Source organism: Mustela nigripes, chromosome 1 (assembly GCF_022355385.1).
Source record: "Mustela nigripes isolate SB6536 chromosome 1, MUSNIG.SB6536, whole genome shotgun sequence".
Classification (NCBI taxonomy): domain Eukaryota; kingdom Metazoa; phylum Chordata; class Mammalia; order Carnivora; family Mustelidae; genus Mustela; species Mustela nigripes.
In genome coordinates, this window is record NC_081557.1 from 61,998,315 (window position 1) to 62,019,367 (window position 21,053).

Below are 21,053 nucleotides of genomic sequence, written 5' to 3' on the forward strand. Positions count from 1 at the left end.
GTCATGATCTCAGGGTCCTGGGATCAAGCCCCGGGTCGGGCTCTCTGCTCAGCAGGGAGCCTGCTTCCTTCTCTTTCTCTCTGCCTGTCTCTCTGCCTACTTGTGATCTCTCTCTGTCAAATAAATAAATAAAATCTTTAAAAAAAAAAAAAGAGAGAAAAAATCTAGATCAATGACCTAAATTTCGGTCTTTAAGAAAATAGGAGAACAGGGGCGCCTGGGTGGCTCAGTGGGTTAAGCCGCTGCCTTCGGCTCGGGTCATGATCTCAGGGTCCTGGGATCGAGTCCCGCATCGGGCTCTCTGCTCAGCAGGGGCCTGCTTCCTTCCCTTCCCCTCTCTCTGCCTGCCTCTCTACCTACTGTGATCTCTCTCTGTCAAATAAATAAATAAAATCTTAAAAAAAAAAAAAAAAGAAAATAGGAGAACAAAAGCAAATGAAATCCAAACAGAAAAGAAACTAATTAAGATCAAATTGAAATCAATGAAATAGAACACAAAAATGATAGAGAAAATTAATGAAACTTAAAGTTTGTTCTTTGGTAAAATCAGTGCAGTTAATATATCTACACTCAGACTGGTCAAGAAAATAAGATACAGACTACTAAATTGGGAATGAGAGTAGTGCCAGCACTACAAATTCCACAGATATGAAGATGGTAATAAGCTATTAACTTTTTGGGTGTGCTGGATGTTTGTTATCTTGATGATGATGGTAGGTATATAGTATGTACCTATGTCAAGACTTAAAAAATTATATATTTTAAGTATGTTAGTTTTACATCAGTAAAACTCTTAAAAAATTGAACTAGCCACATGTGAATAGTAGCTATAGAGCTGGACTGTGGAGCAGTGCCTTTGAGCTCCTGGAGGATCAAAACTGTATTTAAATATTGTCTGTATAGAGCAACTATAGAGGAACTCATTTCACCAATATTTGTTTAGTGAAGGAAATGCAAGATACAACTAATAAGCCTGGGTGTATCACCTACCTTCTCAGCATATTAGTTTCCTAATATGAAGAAATAGAGGTTCATCTAAGTTCTTTTTAGCTTTAAAATTCTGTAATTTGAAGCACAGACAAAATCTTCTTATTTAATTACAAATTTGCATTTATTTGGAAAACCATTTTTTGAAAGTCAAGCTATTTAGTAAATTAACACAATCAATTAAAAATTTGAAATACTACATCACCCACATTTCAGTTTTTCTTTAGTCTCTTTAATTAAGATAGTACTAAACACCTTTCATAATAAAAAATCAGACCTTTCCAGTGGTTCTGTTGATACAGTCCCCTCGCTCATCTCTCATTTCCTCAGTGTCTGTATCAAGTCTCTGCATCCTTGGCCACTTTATATAAAACAACAACCCCTATTCTCCTGCATTTATTTCCTTATCCTGCTTTGTTTTTCTCCAGAACTCCTATCACTAGCTTTTCCTTTAATATCTTCTACCTAACTAAAAGATAGCTCTCATTAGGGCAAGGATTTTGTCCATTTTGTGTACTGTTGTAAGTTCTAGAACTATGCCCAGCACCCAGTAGGCATTCAGTATGTATCTAGTAAATGAATTGATCAATTGTACATCAGTATTCTTTAGATTCTCCTCCCCTTCCCTGCTTGCACAGATTTTCATCTCTTGGCTCTATACTGTATAAAAAAACGAACTCCAAATATTGGTGATTTGAGAGATTTTGAAAGGTCTGCTTGTTTGTTAGAAACTTCCCAGACTCAGGTGTCTAGGTGACGTTTTTTGTATCCAGATCACTTCTATAAGTAACAAAACAAGATTGAAACAGTTTGCTGAATGCCTGTCATTGTCTCATTGAATCTTCCCAACAGTTCAAAGTGAGATAAAATTCTCACTTTACAGACAAAGGATCCAAGGCTTAGGGAAGTTAAATAAGGCTTTGAAAGTCACTTAACAGCTAGATTCAAACTCAGATCTGTCATACTCCAAAGATTGAGATCTTAAACATTGTACTCTTTCCCAGTTTCAGATGTATTATTTGCAGAGATAAATGTTAGTTTAACATGAGCATCAATAGATTTAGCATATGAGGATAGAGCATAGCAACATTTTGAGGGAAAGAGACTAAGGAAGTTTTCCTTGGAGAAGTTAGAGGGTGTGGGAAGTATTTGTGGGACACTTCTAGAGAGGTTTGTGAGTAGGTCTGCAAAGGGAAAAATGACTAGGTCGGGGAAGGAATGAAACATTGAATATTAGGAAGGGTAGCTTTGTCCAAAGAGTAAAGAATGCTAGATACAAGTTGAGGTTCATAGTCTGGGTCATTGGCTTGCAAATTATAACCAGTAAACAAACTCACTTGGACTTTAATTTTTAATTGGTTAATCAGTAACTGAAAGTTATTCCATATGCTTTAAGTTATGTTGTCAAAAGCAGTGATATGAACCTTATACATTATTGATAGGGTATTTTTAAAGTTAATGTAAAGGAGAGAGGGAAAGAAGGAGTGAGGAGAACAGAAGATTATGTGTCTGTGTTTATTAGAAAGAGAGATTTTATATACTTTACATATAGAAAAAGATTTTATGTATTTTATATGTAATAAATAATAAAATATTTGTTTTGTAGTAATTGATACTTATTTTCCTTTGGTTTGTAGATTTTTAAGCCATTCAGCTTATGTTTGTAGTGCTTATCGTAAGTCAAGGTGGAAAACCTTTCAAGCTTAATTTGTAATAGCAAAACTATTAGACTTTCCTTAAGTTGACTAGAAATTATTTGTGTTGGAAGTAGCAAAACACTGTTTTACACTGTATTCATTTTTTGTATACTTTGTGGTCAGCTTTTAACAGTTAAAGATTGTTCATTTGTCATTTGTCTATGATGTGGGGCCATTGACAGTCATGTTGAGCCTACACTGTTGTTAACATAAAAACACATTTTACAACTTGCTTTTCAGTGATTTACAACAACTTATGGAGATCCATTTTATTGGCACAACTAAGCTTTGGTCAGGACATGGATTCTTGATTCTTTCCATATACACTTTTTTTTTTCATTAAAGAGAGAAAGAGTAGGGAGAAAGAGGCAGAGGGAGAGGGAGATCTTAAGTGGGCTCCATACCCAATGTGGAGCTGGGCGCAGGGCTTGATCTTACAACCCTGAGATCATGACTTGGGCCAAAATCAAGTCAGATGTTTAACTGACTGAGCCACCCAGGCGCCCCTCCATGTATACCTTATTTGGTTGTGTTTAGTGTTAACATATTTGAGGAGAGCTTTTAAACTTAGGTTTACTGTGTTCAGATGCCTGTTTTTAGAGTTTGTTTGTTTTTTTTTTTTTAAAGATTTCATTTATTTATTTGACAGAGATCACAAGTAGGCAGAGAGGCAGGCAGAGAGAGAGAGAGAGAGAGAGGAGGAAGGAGGTTTCCCGCAAGCAGAGGACCTGATACAGGGCTCGATCCCAGGACCCTGGGATCATGTCCGGAGCCAAAGGCAGAGGCTTCAACCCACTGAACCACCAAGCGCCCCTAGAGGAATTTTTAATAGCTAGTCCGTATCCCAGAAAGGATGATTAATTATATTTTCAGGAGTTTTTCTCATTGATTAGAACTGGTTGACAACTGAACTGTATTTTACATTTAAAAAAATCTGGTTATCTGGATATAACAGTTAATATGTTTATGATTTATTTGCTGACTTCATTATAGAAGAGCTATTTTCTTTGTTCTTAAGTGACTTGCTTTTTCTTGTCATTTTGAGAGATGATTTTTTAAAAATGGTGGTTCCTTTTTGAACCATGTTACCCTTCTACCCAGTATATATACATACATACATACATATCAAAATATATATTCATATTGTATAATATATAATGTATATAATTATTTATATGTGTGTGTACAGGCTCTTTATTGCCTTAATATGGTTTATTTGAAAGGTAGAGAATGTGATACATGTATGATTATTTTTACACATCTTTAAATTGTTTCAGCTACAAGATTTAAGTGGGTATATTGCTTTTATAAGACACAAATGATGCAACATGGATGGAGCTAGAGAGTATAATGCTGAGCGAAATAAGTCAGTCAGAAAAGACAAACACCCTGTAATTTCACTCACGTGTGGGATTTAAGAAACAAAACAAGTAAAGGGAACAAAAAAGAGAGGAGAGACAAACCAAGAAATAGACTCTTCTTAATTGTAGAGAATAAACTGCTGGTTAGCAGAGGGAAGGTGGGTGGGGGGTGCAGATTAAAGAGCACAGGTGTATTGATGAGTGCTGGGGGATGTATGGAATTGGGGAATCATTATCTTTTGCCCTTGAAACTAGTATAACATTGTATGGTAACTATACTGAGATGAAAATTGGAACAGAAAGACACCAAATGATATCAGTGTTCCTTTGCAAGTAATATATTTTCTCCTTGTTGTAGGTCCTTTTGTTCTGCATCACAGCTGCCATGTACATGTTCTTTTTCAGGTATGTCCTGTTATACCTATTTATTTTCATAGAAAAAATAGTGTTCCTTTGTGGTTTTTAAAAAATCATCCATGTAGTTAAAGTTATTCCCTAGATAATTATTTCTCACAAGTGGCATAAGATTTCGTTTTTCTTCTTATGTTTTCTCCTTAGAGTGTTTAGAGATAAACCGTTGCTTCCTAGTAGAATAGAAGAGAAGGAAAGAAGATTTGTTTTCCCCTTTTCCATATTATTAATAGGTTTGTCTGGGAAAGCTGAATATATAAATGGTCTCAAAACCTGACAAGTGAATTTTTGTTTTTTTGTGGACCTGAGTTCAGGTGCTTTTCACTCTCCTTATAAAACAGTCAACATTTTAAATTAAGAAAATAATGTTGGAAGGATTTAATCTAAATCTTCTACAGAGGTAATCTAGCACATCAGTCATCATCTTTAAAATATTAAATGAGTCCATCATGTCAGAATTGTATTTCCCATTGACTTGAAACAGTGAGGCCCATGGAGGAGTCGTAGGATGGCTCAAGATTTCAAGGCCAATGAAAAGGATACCATCGTTCTATAACCATAGCAGTGCAGAAAGGGGATTTTGGATTGGGAAGAGTCCACACCTTCATAACCTTTGTGATACCAGTAATTCCCATTTATTTCACTCTTATTACACTAATTTGAATAGACTTTTTCTTGATTTTTTTTTTTTTTTTCTGGAATAGGCAGGGTTCAGGAATAGCAGGAAGGACCAAACTTTTAAAATTAAAATTTGTACTGGATTGACAAAAGCAGTTACAGATTTTAATAAGATGCATTTGGTACATATCTTCATTTTTTTTTCTTTTTTACCTGAATCAGACAATTCAACCATACCAGAATTTTAAAACAACTGATTCCTGCCAGAACATCCTAATAAATATTTGATAAACACCATGATAGGATTTTAACTTACTATGACTTTATCAAAAAATTTATATGTACATTTAAAGTGATGCTGCTGCTGTTATTCTTGTAAAGGGACAGCCAGGCCATAAAAGGGAAAAATCAGACTTCAAGGTAGGGAGAGCTTGATTTGCAAAAGATTGGTGGTGGGTGCATAATATTTTTTGTCAATTATTAGTGACTGAAAAATCACTGCAGCTCACTGACAGTCTTTATGAAATTATTTGAGCTACCGTATAGTCCGTTTCTTATATTTTAACAATATAGGGGTGAGGTAGGGGACTTAGGGACAGTGATAGCATCGTTTCATCGGTTTCCAAGAATTGTGTATTGTATTCACATACATTATTAGAAAAATATTGTACAAAGTTCACATGGTTTGATCTTTATGTCTGTCTAGTCTGAAGGTAAAGCATATCTACTGGGGAAAATATTAAAAAGGGAAAAATTTAGAAACCTGTCTCTGTTGACAAGCACAGGAGGAAAATACAATATCAAGTAAATTTTCTTTTAGTGAATATTCCTAAAAGAAGATAGTTAAATGCAGCAATCCTTCCAATATGACACGTAAAGACAGTGTATTTGATCAACAGTTAGCATTTCTTAGTCATCAGTTTTTGAGGTTTTAAAAAACAAATTGTTTGTTGAATATAGTGATAATGCCCAAGTTTTAGCTTGGTCCTCAGAAATCATACTTTGAAAACTGCTGCCATCAACGTAGTATTTTTGGTGTAGGAAGAAAATCAGCCCTATAAATATGTATTTTGGTGTAGAGCTATGAAACCTTTTCCTGTTTCAGTCACAAAGTCTAGGTTAAAAACAACAATTTAAAATACTTTCCAGAAGGCTCAATACAAGGTTTTAGTGCCAAAACAAACATTTTCAGTTTTCTGAGGAAAGGGGTTGTTTTCTCCTAAAAGAAGCACTATCACCAAATTCCTAGTGTTCTTGGCAGAAATTAGTTTGAATAACTCAACAAAAGAGGTTTGGCAAATGGTAAAATAAAACCATTTATAAAGTACTACAATCAAACAAAACAGTGTTACATGTTTGAACTCCGGCGTGTGTTTGGAATGAACAAACAATATTGTACATAGCAGTTAGCAAGTCTAATTGCATTAAAATGTTTTATCCTTAAAACTTGGTTTTATATACAAATACTTGAGGTCACATTTTTTCCATTTATTAACAATTTTAATTCTAATTGCTTAAAATTAGATAAATAAATATCAAATGATATTGTCCCTAGGTTTCCATTTATGGTAATTTCCTTTGAGAGGAGAGGATAAGGGAAACATTTGATGTTAGAAATTAATCAACTTGTGTTTTTATCCTAACCTACAATTGGGAAAAAGAGAAATGAGACCCCCTTTCAAATAGAAAATGTGTCAATTTTATTTATTTTAGAAAAGGAACTTGAAGTAGTAAGTCCATAGCATTATTTTCTAGAAGTGACATATAGGATGTGATGATTATAGTATGAATTTACTTTAAAAGTAAGGCAGTATTCTTAGTATTAAAAGAATGACTATCAAAATGTATAATAAAAACTCTTACTTTTGAGTAGTTCTTTTGTTATTTTTTTAATAGATACAGTTTTCTTACTATGTGCGTTTTCTCATACATAGTCATCTTGATTTTCAATCTGGACACCAGAAATAAGGCTTACATTCAGATAGAATTGTGGGAAAACTTCAGAGGCTTGGGTTGAGGAAGGGTAATACATGAGGAGAGTTCTAGGTCTTAGCAAGCTGGCCATCCATCCATCCATCCATCCAGGTTTCTTTCGATACAAGCATGTGCTGTGGATTCTGTTAGGAACTGGGGTACAATGGTTTGAAGATACTTTGAAAGAAGTCTTTCAATACAACCCCCCAGTGGGCATTCTTCTTAATGATTGTGCTTCCATTGTTCAATCATGTTGTTATTTTGTATGTTGTCAAAACTTTGTCTTAGAACATGTCTGTAACTATGACGGAAAAGTCATGGTTGACAATTTGGTAGAATATTTTATCTCGTGCATACTTTTAAAGTACCCCCCCCCTTTTAAACTTCCAAATGTGTACTTACGGGTAAAGCAGCCTGTATTTTTAAGTCAAGGATTTATTATAGTTGTTGATGCAGGCTTGACTAGGATCTTTCTAACAGTCATATGGAGAGAAGAAATTAGTTTCTTTTGAACCTTTAGCTTTTTTGTTTTAACTGAAAAGCAAAGGAGAGAATCAACAACAACATAAACAGCATGCCAAAACTACTACACATAATCCTGCTCACAAAAAAACAATGAAACATGCTACACTTTAAACTATTTATTTATTGGTTTTATTTTCAACATTAGGTATCTGTGGATGGAGAACACATAGTTTAGGAAAATGAAATAATTCAGCTTCACTTTTTATTAATAACTTAATTACAAATAGACAGTATCATAAAGCATATCATGACAACTTTGATCCCATTCTGTTGAATACCTAGCTAGAAATTCTTTCCACCTGCCTTTGCAAAGGCAGCAACAAATCCAACAGTTTGTTTAAACACGTAGATCGAAAGGCTCAGGCTTGTTGTCATAGCAAATAATCTATGGACTGTAGGACTGATTCACAAGGAGACATATCTTAATATGCTGTAAACATTGAAAAACATGGCATTTTTATTTAGAATCCAGTGCAAATTAAAGTTGATTGTTGTTGTGTTTAAAACATTATTTAGAACACTGTTAATGCCTGCCATTGATGAGTCCTAGTCGACTCTCTGTGAAGGTAGGAATGATAAACCGTTTCATTAGTTTCAAGATAATGGATATATTTTGTTTTCAAGAAAATGAAATGACACTATTTATAGGCTGTTTGCATTTTTTTGTGTGAAAGACATTTGTGATAGTTGAATTTCTTTTTATTTTTATATTTTTAAAATATTTTATTTATTTATTTGACACAGAGAGAGAGATCACAAGCAGGCAGAGAGAGAGAGAGAGAGAGAGAGAGGGAAGCAGGCTCCCCGCTAAGCAGAGAGCCCGATGTGGGGCTTGATCCCAGCCCGAGATCATGACATAGTTACAGACATGTTCTAAGCAGAGGCTTAACCCACTGAGCCACCCAGGCGCCCCGTCCTTGAATTTCTTAATGTAAATGTAAACTAGTATCTTTGAAATAACTTTAACAGCGAGTAAAGAACTTTCGATCTGGGTCTTTTGACCATTATTGATTTTTTAACAAAAGCCCTTAGGTTGTATTTTTTAAAGTATTGCCTATAATTACACAAAGATCCAGTCTAGAAAATTAGATATGGCATTTGAACTTTAAAAATTTTACTTCAGGATTAGGAGAATTTTCCCTGAATAATGAAATTTGTATTTTGAAGAGATTTCTTCCAGCAAAGCAGAGAGTGAATTGGGGGTTTGGAGGGGATATAATGGCAGGTAATGGGAGGATACTGTTGCAGTTATCCTGGAAGGAAATGGTGGGGATGTGACTGAAGGCTATTATGATAATGACATAGTGAAGCGTGGATCTATCTGAGATATGAGGACTTTTTTTTAAAAGATTTTATTTATTTGATGGAGGGACACAGCAAGAGAGGAAATATGAGCGGGGGCCAGGGAGTGGGAGAGGGGAGTGGAAGCAGGGAGCCTGATGTGGGGCTGGATCCCAGGACCCTGAGATCATGACCTGAGCCAAAGGCAAGATGCTTAATGATTGAGCCACTCAGGCCCCCGATGTATGAGGATTGATGCTTGGATGAAGAAGAGAGAAACACTGAAAATTAACAAATTAGAAAATTAGAAAATGTGTGGAAATTGAGTACAGGTTTTGCAAATACTGAGATTGAAGTACATTTAAGATACCCACATTAAGAGATATAAATATCACGTGGTTATTTGAGTAGGTGATAGAGGCTATGCTTGATTGTCACACCAGTCTACGGCCATACCACCCTGAACGCGCCCAATCTCGTCTGATTGTCACACCAATTGGTTGAGTACAGACAAATTATGTACAACTTCTGTATGCTCAGTTTTTTCTTTCCTAAAAAGTATAAATTATTATATGGACCCCAGAGGTTGTGTGATTAAATTAGACACAGCGTCTTTCAAACTTTTTGAATATGACCCTAAATAAACTACATTTTATATTGTGAATACACACATACATAAATTTTCCAGAATAATACTTAAACTTATCACATGGAATACAATTTGGGGATTTTTTTATTCTGATTTATCTATTTAAAAAGCTGCTATGAACCACTAATGAGTAACAACAGCAGTGTGAAAAAAAACACCGAGCTAACACAGATGATTACCTAGCTCAGTGATTATTACTTTAGCAGAAGTGGAGTTATGAGTAACGATTATTATCTGTAAACTAGGAAAGCAAGTTAATTAAAATGGAAAACTTCGAGAATGAGGGCATTATCTTTAGTGTTAATGCTGTAAGTATATTCATTAAGGTAAGGGCTAAAAATGTTCATTTGGTCTAACAACCTGGAGGTTAGTGGTAACCAGCTAGAGAAATTCTTGTTGTTGAATTGGTTACTAGATTGAGAAATGTGACACGATGTTCATTTTAAATATAAACAATTAAATCTGTCAGTTATTTTTTTATAAAGTTGGGAAAATTTTATTTAATAAATGCAAAAAAATGTGAGCTGAGGAAGCAGAATGAGTATAATCTCAAGAAGTTTGAGAGGAGAAAGGGCAAGTTGTTACAGGAGTAGGTTTTCCTTTGGATTCCTTCTTAGTTTATTATTTTTTTAGGCAAGAAAGACTAGACTATGGGAAGGTTTGAGTCAGAGAAGGTTATACAAGCCGGAGAACTAACAAGTTGGGGAATTAGGAAAGAGAAGAGAAATGGTCTAAAATGTAGTCCAAAATGTCAACATAGATAGCTAGATTGTTAAATACGTATTTGTCTGAGCGAGAGCATTTTAGATGATTAGGAGAGAATTGAAGTTCTGTTTGAAAGCCTTGAACATACAGTTAAAGTGGAAGAGGATTGATACATTAATAGAAGAGGTAGTTAAAAAAAAAAATCTTAGGCTTCTGGCTTCCTAAATTCATTGTCATTCTTAAAAGGTTAATTAACTTTTTAATAAAAATTGGTATGGGCTTGGGAAACCAACATTCCTCAGAAGATACATGTAGCTGAATGTACTTTCATAATTGGCAGCTAAGCTAGTGAATTTATCAAGAATGCACAATCTGTCCTATGCAAAGATAAAGGTAGAGATCATTAGGATTGTTGCTTTCCTCAAAGCAAGCTGAAAAGGTGAGGAAACAGGTTTAAAATTTTGTAAATCACCTTCTCCAGCAATGCAGAGCTTATTGTCAAGTCAAATGACTGTAATCTTTCTTTTTGGGGGGAGGGTAGAAAATTAGTCTGCCCATGTGGTGAATGTACTCCCTCTGCTGATGGAAGTTGTAGCAAATCCCTTTTCACTTTTGCCTGTCAGCCTTTGATACACTGTGCCTCGAATAAAGAAATTGCTCAGACATTTTATATTTAATGTAAATGTTTATTGTTTTTAGTAGAAAGTGAAGAGAAATGTTTGGAGAAGTGGTATCAACTCAAAATGCAACTTCTTGTGGACGTAAGGTGCACAATCACAGTAGAAGTGGTCAGTTGTCTTTGCAGTTTTATTTTCAAGACTAAAAATGGCATTTTTGGGTGTTTTCCTAAATGTAAATGTTTTGTTTACTTTTACTGATGTTGAAGTTCAGGAAGTGATGACATCCACATGTTACCAAGTCAGTGATGAGTTTACACCATTAACATGCCAGTTGGTTTATTCTAGTTCTAAGGGTCCCCAGGATATTGGGGTCTCTGTGAATGAAGATGGCAGTTTTGCAGTTAAAATAAAGAATAAACCTTACTTATGTTTATCCCCCCCCCCTTTTTTTTTTACTAAGAACGTGAAGTACACTTCTGACCTAAAACAATTTTAACTTCTATTAGCACTGTTCACGGAATCAAGTTGGCAGCATTTAGTTGTATTGCATTTATTTTTTATTGAACCTGTAAGATACAATGTAGCTAGAATTTAATTGTAGTAATAGCTATGTCATGAACAAGAAGTCATTTGTTACAAGTTCTACAGTTGTATTTATTTTATTGAAAGGAGAATAATTCTTTTTTTTTTTTAAGATTTTTATTTATTTGTCAGAGAGAGAGAGAGCGCAAGCACAGGCAGAGAGAGTGGCAGGCAGAGTCAGAGGGAGAAGCAGGCTCCCTGCGGAGCAAGGAGCCCGATGTGGGACTCCATCCCAGGACGCCGGTATCATGACCTGAGCTGAAGGCAGCTGCTTAACCAACTGAGCCACCCAGGCGTCCCGAAAGAAGAATAATTCTTATAAGTAATTCTTCTTAAGCAGTTAGGAGAAATGAAAATGTTTTTGTTTTGAAAACAACAGTTCACAGAAGATTTTAACAAAGCATTTTTCAACAAAGCATTTCATTTTTGAGCAACAAGAAATTGCTCCTGGGTATAAGGATCTGTTACTGTAACAGAAGTCTCATCAAATTAAATATAAGAGAAATGATATAATAAATCTCTAACATTAGTGGTGAATTCTTGAAATAATGTAGATAAATTTTTTTTTCCTGATGATGTCAGTAATAGTTTATTAGCATTGGTGATTATTGCTGGAGGCATTTGGGTAAGAGAGTATCCCATAAATGTTTGAATAAATGATACTGAGTTTAAAGTATCTAATGATTAGGAGTAAAATTTTTAGCTTTTCAGAATTTTCATGTACTTAATGAAACACGTAGATGTGATTTTGGAAGTTCTATGGTGTAATAGAAATTGTATAGTCTTCAGTGCCTCATGTTCAAACAAACCTCTCTTTAGGTTTTGGCTCTACCACTTACTAATTCTGTGGCTTCGGTAAATTATTTCTCTGGTTGGTTTTTAAATTTTTCATCCATAAAAGTATCCCTGTGGCAATGAGAATTTAGAACAGATACCCCTCAGGAAAATATGTTTTTAAAAGATATTTATGTTTCCAAACCAATACTTTAAAGTTAACATATAAATGAAACTATAGGTATTTGGAGTATAGTGCCAGTGGTACTATAGAAACAAATGATATTTATGAGAATATATTTTTATTTCTAATATGTTAGAGCTAAAGCAGAAGACTTGGAATTTATCCAGTTCTTGAGCTACTCCACAGCGTCCCCTGTTGGAGAAAGAGCTCAGAGCATAGGAGACTGGATTGTGAGGGGATGGAGGAACAGAATTAGACTCTGAGGAAGAGAGTGGTTAAAAACAAAATGAAACAGGGGCGCCTGGGTGGTTCAGTTGGTTAAGTGTCTGACTCTTTGTTTTGGTTCAGGTCGTGATCTCAGGGTCATGATATGGAGCCCCGTCTTGGGCCTGTGCTCTGTGAGGAGCTGGTTTAAGACTGTCTCCCAAAAGAAACAAAATCAGGCTAATCTGCAAGAGACTGGGATTATGGTTTAACCTTGGGCTTTTTGTTCATGTGTCTTCCTTTTTCTTTCTTCTTCCTGTTCCCTATTCTGATGCCACCTGACTGGAGGGGTGTTGGGGCAGCACAGTTAAGTGGGGCTGGAGAAGAAGGGGTTTTGGAAGTATAGGGTGGATGGGCACTGTGGGGGTTGGGAGTAGGTGGGTAGAGAGGAGAGTGAGGAGGAAGGAAGTGTATTGGCCCCAAATTCCCAGAGCAGCAAGATTTGGCTGTGTCTTTCTGTTGCCAGCCTTTCTCTCAACAACTTGCTAATCCATCCATTCAAAATTGGCTTAAAAAAAAATTTAAAGAGGTTAAATGGTTAAAATGGGTAAAGAATGGAACCAAACAAGGTTATGGGCATTAAGGAGTACACTTGTGATGAACACCTGGTGGTGTATGGAATTGTTGAATCACTGTATGTACACCTAAAAGTAATGTAACACTGTATGTTAACTAACTGGAATTAAAATAAAAACTTAAAAAAAAAAAAAAAGAATGGAATCAAACAGGGCATCCTTTTCCCTCCAAGTTCCAAATGTCTTTAGGCATCATACTGCATCATATTCTATCATAACTTGACGAAATAAACCACAGGTGACTCCTGAAAGCATCCGTAGCACTTTTTTGGTCATTTTCAAACAGCTGCCGTGCACTTGACCCCGTTTTCTCGCAGTTGACTGTTTCATCTCTTTCCTGTAGAGGTGAGAATGATAGAGAAGAGGAGGAATAAGAAAGAGGAAACAATTGCTAGAAGCAGTGGAGTAAGAGGAGGCCTAAGTTATGTTGGCTAGAGTGGCCATTTGTATTGAAAGGATCTACATTCATTTTTGTGTATCTTCAGTGTAGCTAAAAGGCAGTATTTTCCCAGAATTTGATGGAATATCATCTTCTTGTATGAAAGGGGTTCAAGAAAGCTCCTGTGCTCCTTCTGCTATATGAAGTTCCAGTGAGAAGTTGGCTGTGCATGAGGAAATGGGCAATGTCAGACACCGAATTGGCTGGCATCTTGGTCTTGGACTTCCTAGCTTCTGGAGCTGTGAGAAATAGATTTCTGTCATTTATAAGCCATCCAGTGTCTGACATTTTGTTATGATAGCTTGAGTTAAGACAGCTGGGAAGGGCTTTTCAACTTTCTAATGTAACACATTCATATTTCAGGTGTCCATTAAAAAAACTGGCCTCTAGACCTCCTTGCTACCCCAAGGTATAGGCCAACTACTGTCTCCATGTAGGCTTCCCTTAAATAAAATAAAGTCTTTTAATAGGAGTCTTTTAAATGAAGTCTGAAATTACAAACTCCTTTGAAATAGATTTACTGTTCATTCTTAACCCAAGTACCACTATACTGTTTACAATAGAAAAAACCAGGGATTCCAGCTGTGCAGACTTACACACCTATACACCATAGTCATAATTATAACTTAGTCTATCCCATTCAGGCTTGAGATTTACATAAATATAATGGTTTTGAAAGTATGGGATTAAAATTATTTGAAATTGGATATAATATATAAGTGATAGCTACAGAAGCCTCAGGCTATTTAGCTGTGAAGAGGTGATAAAGAAGTACTTGCAGATACTTCTAAGAATTATCTTTTGGCTTTATTTGGTTGAGTTTTGATATGATGCCTAGAGAGATTTTTAAATTTGGGAATTAAGATGAATATAGAAGAATGATTAAACTTACTCTATAATGAGATAGGTCTCAAATGCCTTATGAATTAGAAAAATAGCCAGAATTTTGTAAAACACATTAGAAAGGGCAAATAGCGTCAAATGAGGATTATATTGACTTTTTGTATATATTCTGCTCATTGTAGAAGAATGCCACCAAACAACATCTTCCAGAGAATAACTACCACCTTTTTGTATATCCTTACAGCCATTTGCTATGTCTTTGTCAGTCTTTCTCGCCTCTCCACCTACCTGCCTTCCCTCGGTCTTCCTCTTCCTCTTCCTTCCTTACTCCTTTTCCTCCCCCTCCTTTACTTGTTTCCCCTCTCCTTCCACATAGATATTTTTATATTCTCTTTCCAACTTCTCAGTTGCTGGATGATGAAATGCCTTTTCTTGGCATATCTGCTTTAGAAAAGACTAAGAACTTTCTGTGATTAGTCTAAGCAGCAAGCCTTCCCTTGAATTACACACACTTATACTCACATCCACTTGTCCAGGTGCACACAACAAATTATGAGAAGCAGTAGAAAGGATTCTGATAGCAGTCTTCAGTTCTTCACTAAAAGAAACTGGTGGTAACTCTTAATTAGCTGAACATGACTAAAATAATGATTCCAAGTATCTATTCTTTCAAAGTTCTGGGAATCCTCTTCTGTGTGCTATCTTCTTGTTTAAGGAGAATTACTACTAATCCCAGATAGTTCTTAGACTTTCTTGATATAGATGTACAAATTTGAAGCAGTTAACTTCTTATTTTATTGGTTATGAGGAATGCAGTAATTCAGTACTTTTTTTCAAGCCTGACTCTTTGTTTCTGTTGTTTTCCACCCTGTGAGTTCTCTTAGAGGTAAGTAAGGGGCACGATAGTGTGGCAGAGTTGGTTGAGAGCATGAGCTGTGGAGCCAGACTGCTTTATGTTCAAATCTTCACTTCATCTAACTTGTTTTGTGATCTTGGTGAAGCTGCTTATTAGCCTCTCTGTGTGTCAGCTTTCTCATCTTGAAGTGGGAATAGCGATAGTGCTTACCTTATGTGATTATTGTAAGAATTAAGTGACTGTCATATTGTACATACTCAGTAAATGTTAGCTGTTTTTATTACATTTAAGTCTGAGCTGTGTAGATCACATAGTGTCTGATTCTATTTATATGGTATGCCCAGAACAGGCAAATCCATAGAGAGAGAAAGTAGATTTACATTGCTTATGACTAGGGGACTTGCAGGGAAATAACTACAAATGAGTGTTTTCTTAATGGTAATGAAAATGTTCTAAAAGTAATTATGGTGATGGGTACACTAGGCTGGGAGCATCAAAATCACTGACTGTTACACTTTAAACAGTGAGTTGTATGTTACATAAATTGTATCTGTTAACATGCTGTTAAAAAATGTGATCTGGAAACATATCTTTGTTGCACAGGGACATGGTATTTCTTGTGTTATCACCATGAAATATCCTTCTGATTGCTGCATCTCAGGGATGCAGTATCTTCAGTGTAGCTAAAAGGCAGTATTTTCCCAGAATTTGATGGTATATCATCTTCTTGTATAAAAGGGGTTCCTGGGCACACAGGCATACATTGAAAGAAACCATCAGAAAACTGACCTTATTCTTAGGTCTATTTGAAGGAGTGTTCCTTTGGAGAATGACGGAATGAAAAACATGCAGGTGCCCTATAGGGCTTGTCAGCTCTCTTTCCAGAACGGTCAGAACTGCAGTTTAGAATGTGTGTGCTCTTAGTTAAGAGACACTGCACTTTGGAATTAGAAGGAAAATGAAAGAGGAAGCGTAAAAGTCGCAAGTGTACAGAAGCTTGTTAATACAACATTGTGCTGAAATTTGTTTTTTTGATATTGCTTATTTAGGATGTTAAACTTTTTACTTAGGAGGAGGATTCGAAAAGTGCAGTTTAAAAAAAGTTTTATAGGCTTGCCAACGAAGACTGATTTCAGAAATGTATGCAGATACGGTCTAATATCAAAAGTACTTATTAACTGGAGGAAAACAAGATGAAGGATAAGGTAAATTTATATATATGAAACAGGTGTTCAGTGAAAATATTCTCAAGTATAAGTCTGACACATTCTTGCTTATCAAAATGAGAAGTCATGGATTGCCATTTAAAGACTGATCATGAGGATATTCTTTCAATACTAGAAAGTTCATTGCTGATACATTCCAATTTAGTTTAAATGAAAATTAAATTATACAGTCTTTGGCAAAATAAATTAATAGTTTGTGACTTGATTATATTTTGAATATGTAATTCATAGATTATATTTGATTATATATTGATATTGATTATATTTTGAAGAAGAATTTTGCTGTAACTTCTATTTATTTTGAGGGAGATGTTTCAAAATTGTTGTCCCTGCCATAGAAAATTATTGAATTGAATGGAAGGGTGTAATAGAGAATTATATTAATATTTATATCATATATCATCCTTTTTTTTTCTTTCATGGTCTATTCTAAACATTTTTTAAAAAGTCATAACAAAAATTGGAAGTATTTGGATTTATTGCAATCTGTATCCTTAAAATGTCAAATAAAATCTCTGCTCTCGAAGGCTTATTTTTCGTGCTGCACAGGTTTAGTGACAGGGCTTCCTGGGGGAGGAAGTATGCTACAGCTGCACTGAGCTGAAAGTCACAGTAAAAGAATATTTTTCCACCGTGATCAGTTTTCAGCACAGATTCTGTCTCTAATGTGTGATTGAGTCACTGAACCAGGAAGGTGTTTACCTGCAAGGTGAGCTGGTCGAAAGGGGAGAAGCTTTTAAGTTCTACAATTTCACCCATAGTCTTCTCAAGGAGAAGAAAAAAGTGGGTCTCCTCCCTTTTTTATGTGCTCTTGTCAATCACAAAGCCTCTTTGTACTGGTGGGGCCTGGATGGCGACTGAGGGCTGGCTGTTTATCCAGTTCCCCTCATCCTAAAATGCAAAATAAAAGGAGGAGGAACACATAACTTTGGGTTCTCAGGCCTTAGAGAGTAAGTCGCCTGTGGCAGCCTGCTGGCTCTGAATCCAAGCGACCTTGGAATGTCTTTCTGAGGTGATTTGCTTGTTCACTAAAATGCAATATGTAATTCTTACAGTTTTAAGCTCCATAGGCACATTCAAAACAAGAATGATACTCATATCAGTTAATGGAAAGCAGTTGAATTTATCAGATTTAATGTCTTATATCATAGAAACATCAAGCTCTACTAATAGCACAATGCTCTTTTAACTTATGTTTCTTGCTTGAGTGTTAAAAAGATTCCCAGTTGTACCAATTGTAATTGTACCAATCACAATATTTTGCACAAACCCTTCTTTTAGGGTGTCATTTTAAAGTATTTTCATGGATTCTTACAAAAGAGGAGACTTCCCTCTCCTTTTAAAATTACTGGCAACTTCTGGTATGAAACATGTAGGGAAACTTGTAAAAGCAAGCCAACCTTGTTGAAATTACTTGTGTCCTAAGACTTTTATAGTCATTAACGTTTTTGATTGCTTTACTAAAGTTATTGACTCTTTCTTTTGGATTTTTAGCTTATATCCCTTATAATTTTCAATTACATTCTAATGATAGGAAGAACTATGTGAATGAATATGAGTTGGACTGATGTGGCTTTCACATTAAAGAATATCAGCCTGTGAAATAGTGTTCTTTTAAATTATTCTTTAGAAGAGTAAAACTAAAATAGTTTCAGTAAGGATGAAAAAGAAAGGTTTTGTTTTTAAATGAGCTATTCCTTTTTATTGATTCTAAAGTACACACTTATTAATGTTCAAGAGGTATAAAATGAACTATTACAAATTTGAATGTCTAATGTGAAATCTATAAGGAAATTCTCAAACTTTTATGTGCATACAGCTCACTTGGAGATTTTATTAAAATTCAGATCATCGTCTGATGATTCAGTTGGTCTGGGGTGGGATCTTAGCTTCTGGATTTCCAGCAAGTTCCCAGGTGATGGCAGTGCTGCTGGCCCTGGGATCATATCCTGAGCAGCAAACCTGTAAGTCACCTCAAGAAATAAATTACAAAATTAAAATTAAAAAAAAAAATATCTGGGACTTTAATCTGATTGTCTCTCTTGGCATTCTATTCTAGTAGTTGACAATATATACAGTCAGGACATTTCCCCCAAATATCGTAAACATCTCTAACAAGGGGGAATGGGCTTACCCCGAAGTCCTCTTCTCAGATAAAATAGAAAACAGTTATTCATATACTCACTTCGGATGCATAGGGAGTATTAGGTTTCTTTTTTCTCTCTCTCACATTTTTCTCAACATCAACTTCTTTTCATTTATTTTATATTTTACTTTAATTTATTATCCCAGTTTTAGTTGCTAATCATCTAATACCATAACGTGTAACAAGCAAGTTGGCTGGGCCAGCTCTGTGTCACGTGCAGGCCTGTGGCTCAGTTTTAGCAGGTCTGCTCCTCATGGATTCATTTTGATGCCCATGCTGAGGGGACAAAGCTACACAGGGAAAGCAGTTCTCAGGGCAGTGGAATGAGGTTTGTTTTTACTAACACCACCTCCAAAATATTTGTATGTGTCTGTTTAGTGCTTTATTAGCACACATCTATATTTGCTTATTTACCAAGGCATTCTTTTTCTGAGTTTGAGTTCCGTAGCTGGGGTTCTGAGTTGTATTTGTTGTATAAACCATACTTACAAGAGGTTGCCTTTCCAAAGCATTCAACTCAGTTTCCATGGCAAAAAAATTAGTCCTTCTTGGTTTATGTAATATGTAGGTCAGTTACATAATTACATTAACAAATATAAATGACATAAACACATTTGGGGACAAACACAACTGATTTTTGGCAGACATACAACTCAGCTAGTGTGAACAGATGTGTATGTGGTCATATTTGAGAGGGGTGTTTTTATCTCTGAGCAATCAGTGTGAATATTAGAATATTTTAAGAGAGAAAATAGAGAAGCTAAGATAAATTTGTCTTATTAAATGTAGTCTCCTAAATGAAGATTAGATTTTTTTTTACAGTAAAGAGCACATTTAAAATACATTTACTAACTTCTGATCCTACACCTTTTGCCCCTGCAATATCATCATCCTGGCTTCTTTTCCATTCTTTCAGGATTTCTTCTATGCCTGAAAGCTCTCAAGATTTGACCCTTACCCCACCACACACACATCTTTTTTTTTTTTTTTTTTTTTTTTTTTGCGGTGGGGGGATGGGGCTTGTTATTTATCCTAGTAGAGCCAAACTTCAGTCATACTTTCACTGTAGGAATCAGTTTATATATTTGACATAGAACTTGATGCCTATTTATTCTAGCCTAAAAATAAGGTTCAAGAATTCAGGGACTATATGCTGATTCAGTGTTAGTTTAAGTTTATTTAGCATGTTGCATAATTCCATAAACAAAAGTATTTCCTTTAAAGTGAATATTACCAATACTTAAAGTTTTAGAGGATCGTTTTTAGATTTTAGAATTTTAGGATTAGATTTTTAGAGTAGGGAGCAAATTAGAGATTATGTAATACAGCATTGTCCCTTTTCTAGAAAGGAAACAGAATCTCTGAGATTTTTTGTGACTTGTGTTAGCTCAGTCAGCAATTAGGGCAGGGGTAGAAGTATAATTTTGAAGAATTTGCTTTAAATACCATAAATTTTTTCAAAACAGTTGAATATTTAGAAATTTATGTGAGGAACATGGCAAATGATTTAGCTATTTTGTACTCTTAAATGTACAGTATAATGGAAAGCTGTTTTTGAGAGGAAAGATGAAATTAAATGAAAAAATTAGAAATTAAGGAAGATAGAAATTTGGTCACAATTTTCTTAATGCATGTTTAGGTTTTGTGTATAAAATAGTTTTAACTATAACAGAAATGCCATCTCATGGGATTATTCTTTTTTCTATTTGAAATAATATTTCTGATTATTGCCATTAGAAATCCTTGGAATTCCTTTCTTGTGACTAGATTTTAAACCAGAAGGGAAAAAAAGCTCTTTTGTAGTCAGATGGCTATGCTTTCTGTCTCTGTGTTTCAGCCCCTCTCTCTTATTTCCCTATCTTCCTCCCTGCCTCTGCCCTTCTCCACCCTGTTTCTTTTTCAGTCTTTTGGTTTTTTGCTTTATTGTATCCTGTCAAGGGAATAAGTAGAATTGGTTTATGGCACTTACCATTAAATATTAATCATGTCATTTTAAGTATGACAAATGTGTCTGTGAATGGCATTTTAGAATGGAATTAAATTTATGTTACTCCTCCTTATGCCTTATTATTAATTTCTTAAGATGAAGAAACTATACATTAGCATATATTTATAATCATCTCTGTAATTTTATCATGAATTGATCCTGTTTTTATAAAATGTGAGTATATATGTATTAAACAGCAGTTTGTACATTTTAAGGACTTCAGTTTTAATTTCTGCAATATAGTTGTAGCCTTAAGGCCAGTGCATATAGTCAATTGTCACTTAAATTTAATCTTCTAAAGGTAAGATATTAATTTCATGTAGGAACTTAGAAATGTATTGAACTGGAT

The 21,053-nt window shown here is 35.0% G+C and overlaps 1 protein-coding gene across 5 annotated transcripts in view; it reads left to right on the plus strand.

The window, feature by feature from the left end:
• Positions 1-21,053, plus strand: part of TMEM135 (transmembrane protein 135) — a 316,110-nt gene that overhangs the window by 223,878 nt on the left and 71,179 nt on the right. For all 5 annotated transcript variants that reach the window (XM_059412370.1, XM_059412399.1, XM_059412361.1 and 2 more), the window contains one exon: positions 4,404-4,450. In XM_059412370.1, coding sequence (XP_059268353.1) covers positions 4,404-4,450 — 47 coding nt within the window. The remainder of the gene's footprint in view (positions 1-4,403; positions 4,451-21,053) is intronic.